The following is a 14,579-nucleotide window of genomic DNA, read 5'->3' on the forward strand; positions in this document are numbered from 1 at the left end:
TTTCATCTCTCAAAAATAATGATAAGGATTCGATACAAGCCTGCGCCTTAAATATTTTCAAATAAAAATAGCCACACAATTACGTATAGGCATTTTTCCTGAGGAAATCAATTTCTACATCATCTAAATTAGACAGTTCTTCTACTCTAGGTTTATTTAAGTTGTATTCTAGCCGTGTCAGACTCTGTAATTCTTGCCAAGAGAGATATAGCACTACATAATGTTGTTCTTGTTGTAGCAGTAATACAAGCCCTGTCAGTGTAGTGTATGTCATCGGTCATCTTCGTCTAACTCATCTAAAAAAGGCCAAGAAAATATGCGGTTTCGATAGGCCGGCTCCAAAGGGAGAGGGGTGTTAGATGAGTGGGTTTTGAGGGGCATGTGAAAAGGTGGACAGTGGACATATATTTGCTATGTCGGGGTCAATTCTGGATAAGTAGGAGTTTAATCTGCTGCAGTATCCAGAACTAATTGTCCGAGGTTACGCGGATCTCACGGGGTAGCTGGAGCTCTTCGTCTGCTATGGGTGGTGGTTGGATTCCGATAACGGCATTCGAGAGTTGGGAGCTTAAGATGGTGGTAAGTGTCTCCCAATGAATGTCGTTTATAGTCTGTTTAATCACTGTCCGGTCCAGTAATTGTCGATTTGTTTTGTTTTTGATCTCGTCGGCGTAATTGAGAAGGTGTCTCCTGACGTGCCTGGGAGGCGGCTCAGGTTCGGACAGGTGTCTGCAAGGGGGAAACCTGTGGTAGCACCCAAGCAGAAACTATTATTTGCTGCAGAATTTGTGTGGTACAAAACGCCACTATGCGCCAATATCAAATTTTTTTTGTTCTTTGCATCTATTAGAGACCATTCTTTACATCGCAGTTATTTCCCAAATGTGTCACAAAGGCCCACCCAGAATCTCGGGCATTATTTTTCTAAAGTATAGGGTGGGCCATGTAAAATTTGCTTTTTTAATCGGCTATAAAAAAAAGAAAAAACTAATCAATATTTTTTCAAACTTTTTTTTATTTTGAAGATTGAACATTGTCATTTATGAATAAAAAATAATATCGTTCAAATGACTGCCACGACTGGATTTACAGTAGGCCATTCGATCAACCTAATTTTTAAGCACATTTTCGATTGTTTGGGCTCCAATTTCATGAATGGCAACCTCGATTTCGTCTCTGGGTGGTTCGCATAGCATTTGTCCTTAACGGCTCCCCACAAAAAATAGTCCAACGGGCTTAAATCACAGCTCCGAGGCGGCCAATTGATATCGGAATTTCGGCTGATTATTCGGTTTTCAAAAACGGTAGCCAAAAGTTCGAGTGCAACTTTGGCAGTGTGACAAGTTGCACCGTCCTGTTGAAACCAAATGTCGTCCATGTCATCCTCTTCAATTTTTGGAAACAACTCGTTGAGCATGTCACGGTAACACTCGCCATTTACTGTAACCGCGGCTCCTCGCTCTTTTGCGAAAAAAATGGCCCGATGATGCCGCCAGACCAAAAACCGCACCAAACAGTGACTCGTTGTGGATGCATTTGCTTCTCTACGGTAACGTGTGCATTTTCTGAGCCCCAAATCCGACAATTTTGCTTATTGATGTAGCCACCGATGTGAAAATGAGCTTCATCAGAAAAGAAGAAGAAGACTCAACACTTTGGAAATAGGTTTTCAATATTTCCCAGTTTTTTTGAAGCGTATAGCGTCCCATTTCGTAAATGTCAAACCTTTAAGTAAATTATGAACACATTTGACATGGCACTTGTGTTACCATTATCAAAAAAATAGGTGGTTCAAAAAGCAAACGCTACAAGGCCCACTCTGTAGTATGGGTTTCGATTTTACCCCAAGCAGCCGCCTTCATTTCAGGAATCTTGAACACTCTCTTGGTTTTGTCTTATAATCAATTAATTTCTCGTCGAAGTTTAATTAATCTAAAATCAACAAATCTTTCCGTTTACAACCGTTTCGCCCCGACTTGCGCCGTTCGTTAAAACTAGTGAACGGCCGATTTTCGGTTTCGATCATGATTGGCCACAAAATGTCAGATTTTCGGAAGCATTTTGCATGCAATAGATAATTAAAAGACGTTCAGTCCGTTCCGAATATCCAATATTTTTAAAATTTGACATCAATATGTTTTACATCACTGAAACTTGGGACGTAAGCTAAGTCTGCAAAAATTGTATGATTTACTTTCTGCCTTATAAAATGGAACACCCTAAAGTGCATATGTGGATCCCACAACCTGATCGTGCTTATTGGCGTCGAGAGTTGCCAAAAAATTAGATCCAGCATGTCTTAAATAGCTAAAAAAAATATTAATATTCATTCAACGAAAGAAAAAATATAAATGATATACATGGGCATGCATATGTGTATACGTATGTATGTGCAAGTGTATGCATATCCAAATATATATATATATATATATATATATATGTTGGTATGTAACGACAAACTGTCTCTCGCTTCACAAGGTATAACAAAATATCATTCAGTATAAAACGAACTCGCTTGGAGTGTACACCATTGAAAATTTAAATTTTGCATTTTAAAAACTAAATACACATATTTGTTTATTAAAAAAAGCATCTGTGAACGAAAGATTAATTGTTTTTGAAATGAAACTAATCATTGCACTAATTGTATTTGCTGCTTGTCTATTACGCAGTGGTGAGCAAAACATACATATGTATGTATAAATTCAAATAGAGTAGTAATATCGAGAATCTCGCTGCAAATCCCATTGGTATAAAAACCAAACGACCTCGAAGTTTTTTTTATGGGATTTGAAAACACGAATAAATAAACAGAAAGAAATAAAATAAAACGTAAAAAAGTAAAGTTTTGCGATAAAATGGAGAAATTTTTAGGCTGCGATAAACAGTGATTTTATTAAATGTTTTTATTTCATTACTTTAAAAACGAAATGCAGATCACTCACTTGGCTCGCTCATCTCGTTGCTTATTTGCAGTAATTCGACTTACAAACATACAGATGTATGGCGTAGCTAGTAATAGTCATATGATTCACCTACAGGGGCTTATATTGCGTTCAAATTGCGCCATAAACTAGAGTTTAAAGTTTTGTGTTTATGAACAACTCTCAAGCGTTCTCATTGGAGTGCTTAAGACACTCAGAGTTTATTTGACTTACACTTCTTACTATTTACCAAAATGTCTTCCAATACAAAGGTTGGTTTGTTAATTATGAAAATGTATGTATGTACTGCAACTCAGAAATACATACATGCAAACAGATGTATGTGCAAGGTGGCGCAAATTTAATCATCAATTTGTTTATGTGTAACTTTTTTGTACTAAATAAAAAAAGATTTTGAGTAATGCAAATCTTAATTTTGGCCTTTACGCGCTCCATTGCTTGTCTATATGTATGTCTAGTTTACAAGTGTCAAATGTGATTGGCGTACGACGTCATTAGCAAAATTATAAATTTTCCGATAGGAAGATTAATTTTGCGCCATTTTGTATGTATATGGAATTGAATAATAATTACGCAAGTTCATCGCGCAAGCAGGCTTTCAATGAAGAGGATGTGGTCTTGCGTATCTCCAACCCTTGTATTTGTTTTTACCGTACTAGTAAACCCAGCCACGCTTTATTGCGGCTCAAGCAATTTTGGGATGAAATATTTCTCTAATATATGTTTCGAATTAGAGATATAGAGATATTTTAGAGATATCTCGACCCCATCACCACTTATGGAGTAAATTCGGAACGAAATATATCCGCTAATTTTTTTCTAATTTAAGCTAAATCGGATAATAAATTTTTGAGATATTTCGACCCGGGGACATCTATTGGAAAATCGTGTGATTTGCTCCTAATTACCTTGACTATAAATTTATACCGAGAATTTAAACTTAATCGGCTCTCTTTCCAGTTTTCTGATCACAAACATACGCGGAAAGAGGACTAAATTTTATATATATTTGTATAAGATAAATATATATCTATAAATTGCAAGAATTCCAAAACTTATAATGATTATGTCCCAATTATTATGAATTGTCCCAATTATTCAACAGTACAACGAAAACTGTTTGTATGGTAAACTCAGTGTTTATGAGTTGTGTTCAACGTTAAACTCCAAGACTATCCATAACAGGAGCTTATGATTCCATGTGAACACAATATTAGGCTGATTTTGTTTTCCAGTTTGTGTCTACATACACCCTAACTTTCTCCAGACATTTTTTTATCATAAGCTTGGAACGCGACCGTTTTAAAACATATAATATTTTTCGACTGACAATTTCGCATAAATAAACATGGCAATGACAACACTTCTCAACTTAATATAAACGTATAAATATATATTAACATTTTTTTAACAAAATTGTTGTGATTTTTGCAATAAACGAGTTTACACTCATATTGGTTTAATGCTTTAGGTCAAAAGAAACGCCTCGTGATACCACGTTCAGAAAACGATTTTACAAATATGCAAATAGGTATATATATATAGACATTAGCTGCATGCATTCGTAAATTATCATTGAATTACAGGCAGAGACTAAAGTATTCATACATCTCCAAAGTGTCAAGAAACTGCTGATCGAGAGGGATAAGAAAAACTGTGTTGCTTGCTGCCTGTATTTGTTGCCGTCTTAAGTCGACTTAAGATAAAAATTCAATTGTTTTCTTAATAGCTTCTAGATACTATACAATTTTCAAATTTTTTTGTTTTTATGGCAGAAATACACTTGAGGACTTACCATTGCTATTAAAAAAAACTATTGTCATTTGGTGTTGCCCTTAGTTTCGAATCCGTTTTTATTCCTACAAATATAAAGTAATAAGCAAAAGATATTAAAATTAAGATAGGCAAAAATGTTAATGCAATTTCTTAATTTACTCATAAATAACCGTGAGTTTTTGCATTGCACGTGTTTCACAATAAAAATGTAAAAATAAAAATAAAAAGACTGGCTATTAAAACGTAAGTCCCCTTCGTCGGTTAGCATATTGAGTCTTAGGCAGCATTTCAGTTCCCGGCAGAGCAACGGTCCCAAACACTCAGCGCAGATTGTCAGAAATTTGGTGTTTTATTCTGCACCCAAGCATTTGAGTTCCCCTCTGCAATCATCAGACTTAAACCCTATTTAGCGCGTTCGGGATATTGTGAAAAGGGAAATATGTTTTGTATATTTATTATGTTATTTTTTAAGAGAAATAGAAATCTTTGTTTTTGTATGTCAACAAAAATGTAATTAAATCATTCCTACATAGTAACACCTTATAATAATTCTATTTCAGTAGTTTCTTGTTACTTTGGGAGTGTACGAAGACTTAAGTTCCGAACTGTATGCCTTTTCCACTCTGTGCCCTCTAATTACAAAAACTGGTTTTACTAGACTATAATATCAATACAACACATTCATACCGCAATACGACTTCGTTTGACGTTGCTATTTACAAAATACACACATTCCTATGATAGCTAAGCTTTACTTAAGAAATTTCTATTTCATTACATCGGGTTTGTAGGGTGGCGTAATTAACAAAACAAAACAAAAATATCGAGAAAACTAGCTAAAGTTTTCAATTTACTATTCCTGTGTGTATGTACATTTGTAAAAGTTGGACCATAACACGTGGCATATAACACCTATATAGTAATAAAATACATATGTATTAGCATATCTGCATATACCCAGATATAAATATATGTGACCTTGTCTACGAAAAGGTACCTTACGTGCGAAAACAAGTTTTCGAGAAAACAGCAGTTAAAGTTTAAACTTCTAAAAACCCTTGTAACTTTTTTAAATATTAATATTTTTCAATCCGGTTTGGCTTATTTTCTTCAGCATAGATCACAGTATCAAAAAAATCACAGAAGCAGTGAAAAACATTTTTTTATATATAAATAAATAAGAAAAAGTTAATGCAAAGCGCAGAAATCGTTTTAAAAAATAAGTTAGCTTTTGTACCGACATCCATGCCAAAAAAAACTTATAAGACTCGGTGACAAATATTTTTCGAAGAATTGAAAACGATTATTGTCTTCGTTATTCTAATTTGTATCATGACAAAAAAATCAGTCTTTTTCGTATTTGTACTTTTCTTTTTTTTACTTTTAACAAACTTTTAAACAAATTATGACTTTCTGGTTTTCACCATTCTAAAGAGCCTTTCACACACTATTCGAATCAACAAAAAAGTGAAAAATGATTTTTTGACACGTAAGGTACCTTTTCATAGACCAGGTCACATATATAGTTTTATTGAATAAACTTAATGTTTGGATGGTGTAGTAGCTACCGGATCCAGCGGCACAACTAGGCTAAAGATGGAAGACGTAGCTTCTACAGCATTTACAGAAAAAAGGCAGGCCTAGGGACACGAAATTCGTTGACGATACCCAATAAATTCAATTCAATTAAGTTTTCATTGAGTTTATGGTTATTAGAAAATCTTACAGACCAATTTAAAGTTAATAGGGGGAAAAAGAAAGACAACACTAAGAATATATGTATATATATATATATATATTCCCACAGTTCCTAGATGAAACATAGGCCATCAAGAATACACAGATTCAATTAAACTTCTAATTACCCCTATAAGTAGTGGTAGAAAATTCAGTATTTAACCTTTTTGAGATTTTATTAAATGCATTAAGAGCTCGGTGTATCGGAGCTTTATATAGCTAATGTTTTTGGCTTTAGCAAAAATAATGTAAAACAACAGAAGAAGAGAGAAAAGAAGTCCATAATCTGTTAGTAACATTAATATGCTCAAGTAATTCTCGTTCAACCAATGAAGCCATGATCAAGTCATAAGCCAACATGATCGGGTGTATATCTTATGTGTGTATGTATATCTTCTAACTTCGAGAGAATTTAAATCTATTTTTGCTTTCGATACCTACTTATATACTTAGGCTTTTAATACGACGTTTTGAGGCATCGAGTACATGAGCCTCAGTTATAGGATCCGATTTCGCAGAAAAAATATATGTAATAGAAATTTGCATGTGACAATATTTTGTAAATAAATGAAGCATCCCCATGCCACGCTGTACGTCTATCATTTTCTAAGGCTTAGTGTGCTTTAATATCTTACATGTTTTACAGACATCAGTTAGAAGCGAGAGTATAGACCGCGTTGCTACTAAAGCCCAAAACCGCAACAAGGTCCTCAAATCGCTAAAAGAAATGTTGTTGGCGGCATTTAAAGCAATTGGACGGGCGGTTAAAAATTACACTGCGCATGTTTGGTCGCTTGGACTTCAGCTTCAGACTTCCCAAAACACTGTCATTCCGACAGGTACTGGATGCATCTTGACGTGCCCACTACAACACCTATACAACGAGGCACAGGTGCCCCCTGTGAAGGAGTACAACAAACTGCTCAGCAAGCAATTTCTGATAGGAAGCATGGGTAGCACATGCAGACACCTGCCTGAACCTGAGCCGCCTCCCAGGCACGTCAGGAAACACCTTCTCAATTACGCCGACGAGATCAAGGACAAAACAAATTGACAATTACTGGACCGGACAGTGATTAAACAGACTATAAACGACATTCATTGGGAGACACTTACCACCTTCTTAAACTCCCGACACTCGAATGCCGTTATCGGAATCCAACCACCACCCATAGCTGACGAAGAGCTCCAGCTACCCCGTGAGATCCGCATAACCTTTAAAGAAGCGATATGAGTTATAAGATATGTATAGTCTATTCGAAATAATTTAAATATGCAGCTTCTGCTGACTGTGCGACAATTTATATGTTTTTAAGTACAATAATTTAATAAACAGTAACCGAAAACTTTAAAATAATGAAGTTAAGTATTATTGTAATATAAACAAAAAATTCAGTTATTAAGCAAACACGAAGATATGAGCCATTATTCAGAGTTACCGAGAAAGTCTTCTTAGATAGTAAAGGGCAAATGACCTAAATTTCTGACTATCGAAAAAGGTTTAATATTCGAAGAATAATGTGCGAAAAAATACAAAGAATAGGTCGATGCCGATGCCGATGTCGATTCATCGGGCGGACTCTTCTTGGAGGGGAATGGTTTGGTTTATTATTATTCAGATAGTATTAAGTAGGTTTAAAAGCAATTACTTTTTAATAAACTGATTTTGTTTATTATTGCTAGGACATGCTATCAAATGCTATCAATGCAAATCACTAACAGATGCGAATTGTGCAAAGGACGTCATTGATGCTACTTCGAATATACATATAGTGGATTGCGATATGGTATCGAAACCAAATACAATGGACCAGTTAATTCCTGTAACCAAATGTAACAAAGTAATAACAAGCGGTAAGTTCACCAGTTTGTTTGCCTATCAATACGTATGTTTATTTTTTTCACACATCAAAGTTAACCGGAACGACCCGGATTTATATCCGGCCAAGGCAGCATTCCCCGTATATGCACGGGGAATGTTGATGCTGCTACAACAACAACAGCAAACTATTATTTGTACCCCTAAGATTTCTTCCAATATTCGTATTTCGAACTCGTTGTAGGCCTCTTCTTGGTAAATATATTCCGTAGAACGGGCACGCAACCATGATTTCTTCACAAGGGTTTTACACGAGTATAAACTTCTTCCAATGCTCTAAAAAATAAATTAATAATAAGAGAAAATACCGCTTTTTAAATGAAAAGAAATTAAATCCAAATCACAGTGGAGCAATTAAATTTTTTATAAAGCTATATATGTATGTTTAGGTATCGGACCTGCCGGAAGCTTGAAGGTTATTGTATTTATACGTTCTTTATGTTATTGCGCATAAGATGAGTACAAAGAGAGGAACATAAACTGGGTTAAAAAATTTATTTTTTCGCACGCTGTCCCTCTCGTGACATGCTGACTTTCTTCGTAAGTTTCGACCATTTCAGACCACCCAACAACTCAAATAAATTTAATTTATTCAGTATCAAATTCGGTTGTACATGTTTTACCATACTTCTCTTCAGTAGTTCCACCGTGCGATCCATGGTTGCACACATCAGCAGGATCTACATTTGTACCTATATTAAGAAAGCAGGATTCCAAAAATACTCTAGTCTATTAGTTTTTCTAGATCAGTTCATTTACACTTTTTTGACGCAAAATTGTTCTTAATTAATTGCACTCTTACTAATTTTGTGTTTTAATAAAAAAATTCTTCTAGGTCAAAAATGTTAATTTTCCATTGTAAAATTGCTTTCTGAAATATAAACAGTGAACGACATTCACATCTTATCACCTTCCTAAACTCTTGACCCCCTCTCCCTCCGGACCCAACCCGTCGAAACAGCATGTTTCCTGGACCTGCAGTTAGATACGATAGATGATGACGACCGGAGACTAAACCGTATTGGCAGAACTTGATGAACTGATACATCAATAACAACAACAGGGTAGCATTTACATTATTGACTCGGAAGATTTTTTTAATTAAAAAACGTCGTTAAGAACAGTGTTAACAACGCCAATAACTCTGAGTCGCTAGGGCCAATATCAAAAGTCGCTAGAAAGTCGCTAACTCCATCAGGGGCGGATCCTAAATTTCATTCTGAGAGATAGATTTAAATATTTTATATTTACTTAAAATTAATTAAAAAGTAAGTAAGCTAGAAGATAGTAAACAATCAACTGAGCCTATATCAATTCAATTGTTTCACGTACAGAACATAGTAAAATCCGGGGATTCCCCGACCGCATTGCTCTTATGTGATCAGTGGTAAAAATAATTTGGTTACTCATTACAATTGTGTGAAACAAGGTGTAATTGAATTAGATATATTTTATTATTTCTTAATACAACGTATGATTGTTGTTAATTTCATAAAAAAAATTTAAGGTAAAAACAAATTTTAAATTTCAATTATAGATCGATAATTTATCAACGATAACACACCAATAGGTAGTGCGTTATTTTACCTATAGTCAGTAAATTGTTACTCTAGAGTATGGAAGGTAAAAGGCATTCACGGGTAATCAAGTTGGCAGAAAAGTATCTTTTGCCTAAAACGGGTTTGATTTGCTCTCCAAAAGTCGCCAGATAAGTCGCTAAATCATTTTTGTCGTCAAAACTTTTTTTTTTGTCGCCAAGACTCAAGCAAAAGTCGTCAATTCTAGCGACAAAGTCGCTAAATTGGCAACACTGGTTAAGAACATCTAAAAAACGTAAACGTATTGATCTATCGAATCGGCTAGATATGGGTATCTTGTTTTTTGCTTTCCGAATATATAGGCCTTGTTCATGTATACGAGCAAAAGTTTAGCTTTATCGAACGGTTATTTAGTTATCGTATTATTTTATACATTTTTATACATATTTTATACATTTTTATTAAATGTTTGGAGTCCAATATTGAAAAGTAAATTTTCTCACTCATCAAATTTTCCACTCAACACACACAATATTCCACACTTATTATTGTGACGTATTTGATCTCGAATTTGTACTCTCGCCAAGCAGATGATGTAATCTCGAACTCATTTGTTTTCTTTCAAATTTACATAGTCGCCCACATATGTATGTCGAAATATGTGCATATGTACATACACATGTGTTTATACTGGCGCATTTGTAGGCAGACCCGCAAGGAATTTAATACCGTTTTATAGCATAGAAATTATGAGCTACTTGAGCTAATATTTATAATTTTTTAAATTTTCCTGAAGGGTATGTACGAGCTACCGAATATGGTATATGGCGTATGCACATTTTTATGACCGCCAGTGGCCTTGCTGGTGAGCAAATAAAAAACGATTACTGTAAGCATGTTTGGTAGCACTCATTTTTACCAGCACCATCTTTAGTAGATTCGCCTTGAGGGCTTCTGATGTTAGAAAAAAAATGCATTTGATGTATCAAACTAAAGCGAATTCATTCGAAGTGGTAACAGTTGCGATTAGGTATTTTGAATATCAAAGTGGTCTGCGTCTGCTTCTTTGTTGTTGCTTTGTTTGTTTGTTTACTTCTCATGGACTGGCAGTCGGGCACAAGCCAAATCAACTACGACGGCCACCAAATAAAAATGTCACTACTTATTATAGAATTTGAAAACCGAATGCTCAATAAAATTTGAATGCATTAATTAAAAAAAAAGACTGCTATAATGCTATAAATTTATTATTAATCAGCATAAGCGCACTGTGTTTCACATAGACTACTTTTATTTTCATAAAGTAAAAACACTCGACAATTATTAAAAGATTTTTTTTTTTACAAGTGAGCATACTAGTTAAATACTAATATTAAATAAATATTATAAAATATATTACTTTTATTATTTTCTTAATGGAGTGGGAGCGGGCATTTACTGCTCAAAACTAGGGATTAGGCAGCCTATCAAGCTACCAGACCAGAGCAGTATTTCCAAGCGGAAATTTTTGATTTGGGGAAAGTCGTGTAGGCTAGAAAAACAAGAAATAGCTCAATAATTAATATATACGTGGACAGTCAAGCAGCAATAAAAGCAATAAGCTCATATCGTATCAAGTTCAAAAATGTTCAACAGAGCAGAAGGCCGCAAACAGAAGGCTGCAAATCTATTGGATACCTGGTCACAAAGGCATTATGGAAAATAAAATAATAGATGAGATAGCAAAAAGTGCTGTTAGATTACCATTTGAAGAAGAGAACGACATGCAAAAACCGCAAAATACAATATACAACGAAATGGTCGACTACATGAAAAAGCGAGTGGAAGCTAGGTGGACCAATCTGACCACAGGCAAAACAGCAAAAGTCATGTGTAGATCAAAGTGCAAAAAATTTGCTCAATGCGTGCTTAAGCTGTCACGAAAGGACTGCAGAGCTATTACAGAAATGCGATAGGTCATAATACAGGGTGGCTAATGAATTTTGCTACATTAAGAAACTCAAATAACTTTTTTTTTTAGTGTATAGAATTCATTTATTTTTTTTTTCAAGTTGAAGGTCATTAAATTTTATTAAATGTAGCTTAACTAGTTTTAAAAATAATTGAATTTAAATGCTCCCCATGCTCGTTGACACAAGTGCGGCATCTTAGTAAAAAGTTGTTCATTGCTGCTTTGAAAGTTGCGACAGGAATAGCCGCAATTATTGCCCGAATGGGTTGTTTTAGTTCATCCAAATTTGTTGGCTTTGTTTTATAAACTTCTTGTTTACATAAACCCCACAAGAAAAAGTCAGGTGCAGTAAGGTCAGGCGACCTGGGGGGCCAACGAAATTCGGAGTTTCTTGAAATCCGTTTATTGGGAAATTTTCGTCGCAACTCTGTCACAACAGTCTGGGCTATGTGAGACGTTGCCCCATCTTGTTGAAACCACACAGAGTTGAAAGGAATTCTCTTTCGGCGTAGTTCTGGATAGAAAAATTCTTTCAGCATTTTCAAATAACGGTCTCCAGTAACCGTAACGGTGTGACCATTTTCTTCAAAAAAATAAGGCCCGACAATACAGCGTGAAGAAACCGCACACCACACTGTCACGCGAAGAGGATGCAATTCCGTCTCGTGGAGTATCTGTGGGTTAGAAGTACTCCATATTCGACAATTTTGTTTATTCACATTGCCGTTTAAATCGAAATGGGCCTCATCAGACATGAAAAGGCAGTTTAACATGTTTTGGTCTTCTTCCACCATTTGCAGGATCTTCTGGCAAAATTCTAAGCGAATCGGCAAGTCTGCTGCATTCAGTTTGTAAACCATTTGAATTTTGTAGGGAAATAAGTCTAAATCTTTGTGCATTATTGTTTGCAAAGACTGTCGGCTGACACCAAGTTGAGCAGATAAGCTTCTTGTTGAAACCCTTGGATTGCTTTGTATAGCTGCAGCTACAGCAGCGATCGTTTCCTCCGTCCGAACTGGTGGGTTTCGATGATAAGGCCTTCTTGCGACTGTTCCTTGCTCAGCAAAATTATTCACCAGTCTCATTATGGTCCATCTGCTCGGGGGATCGCCGCCAAACATCCGCCTGTACTCTCTCTGTACCAAAACTACGGACTCCAGTGCGTGATAGCGGCGGACTATCCAAATTCTTGTTTGCGTGTCCCAGTTATCCATTTTAATAAATTTTAAAGATCAATCTACAAATTAAAACAAAAATGGAACAGTTAAAAAGAAAAAAAGTTATTCAATTTTTTTTTTTGGTAGCGGCTTTCATCTTGCTCACAGAAATAGGGATTGCTAGCACGGACAAATGCAGGAAATGCAGAGAGGATGTTGAGGAAAATTTATAACACTTTCTATGCATTTGTCCGGCATTATCAAAAACGCGTATAAATGACTGGGAGGGTCCAGCTTTGCAAAGCTTTGACATCCTACATGATGTATGATGATGACTTGTATGTAGATGACGCCGTGGCAAGAAAGTGTATGTGTGCGTATAATTTCTCGTGGCAGTTTCTATTGCTTTCGTTTACTCTTCTTCACAAAAAAGTAATTTCCCTTCCATATTCTATGATACAATTTAGTTACAATTTACAGTAGGCCTGACACCTAATTTCATACCCTAAATCCCGTTTTTTAACTATGTAAATTGAGATAAGTATGCTTTTACATCGTGCAAATCTCTAATTTGATTCGGAAGGAGACTTTTTTAAGTAAATAAGAAACATTTGTTTAACAAAATATGATTAATCTTCTAATAGACATTGTGAATCATATTTAATCAAATGCATACATATGTATATAAGTAATATTTATCTTTTTTTTTTGCAGACAAGGCTGGTATTATAGTTTCCCGTGACTGTCATTTCGAAGTAGTGGGACAGAAGCCCGATGTTTGCACCGTATCCCACAGCCGTGAAGTTCAAAACTGCCATATCTGCAAAGGTGATTTGTGTAATGCTTCCTCTGCTGGACGTTTAATGTATACCGGCTTGGCGGCGCTTTTTGGAATGGTCGTAATGCAGTTTGTGTTATAAATATTGTTTGTTTCTTACACTTATTCGTAAACATATTATATATAAATATACGTGTATATACATAATTATGTAATATTTAAAGTGTAAAATTTAATTTCAAAAATAGTTTCAGTTTCAAAATTCATATCAAAATTGAGGAATACATACTCTTATTGCAATTATCAAACTAGTAAAAGTAAGCAACATGTTAAATTACCTGATACAATGTAATAAAAGGTTGTCGTTTTCAAATATATGTACATAACAAAAAATGCGATCCAGTAAATGAGAACATTTCATTAGTAATTTTATAGGCTCTGGTATTGCAATTCAAAAGGTCGAAAACGAGCCAAATAAATAGTTTTCGCATGCAGACTCTTTGAAAGTGGTTTAGTTAGCCGTTTGAGTGGAAATACAAAAATACGACTACCAAATCAGGGGCTTTTTCAAAGGTGTTTTAGTAAATTTAAAATCTTACCACATAACATATAGCAATTTTTATCGATTACGCAGTGCTACAAAACCGAATGAAGCAGAAATATCTCAGAAGTGATTTTATTTTTCGTGTAGATCTTGTCGAGTATAAAGAAAATTAAATATTGACTTACGATTAATACCAGCAGTGTCTTCCAGGCGGAAGTACTGGCAATTGGGGAAGCCTGTAGGCTACTAATCGCAGATTTCTCTTTTAAGGGTA

General features: G+C 35.1%; 1 protein-coding gene across 1 annotated transcript; it reads left to right on the forward strand.

The window, feature by feature from the left end:
• Window positions 1-2,493: 2,493 nt before the first annotated feature.
• On the forward strand, window positions 2,494-14,144 carry LOC129249020 (uncharacterized). The gene is made up of 3 exons (XM_054888632.1): window positions 2,494-2,674; window positions 8,142-8,312; window positions 13,698-14,144. The coding sequence occupies exons 1-3, from the start codon at window positions 2,623-2,625 to the stop codon at window positions 13,901-13,903; spliced, it is 429 nt and encodes a 142-aa protein (XP_054744607.1). The 5' UTR covers window positions 2,494-2,622; the 3' UTR covers window positions 13,904-14,144.
• Window positions 14,145-14,579: the final 435 nt, after the last annotated feature.

Source organism: Anastrepha obliqua, chromosome 5 (genome assembly GCF_027943255.1).
Source record: "Anastrepha obliqua isolate idAnaObli1 chromosome 5, idAnaObli1_1.0, whole genome shotgun sequence".
Classification (NCBI taxonomy): Eukaryota; Metazoa; Arthropoda; class Insecta; order Diptera; family Tephritidae; genus Anastrepha; species Anastrepha obliqua.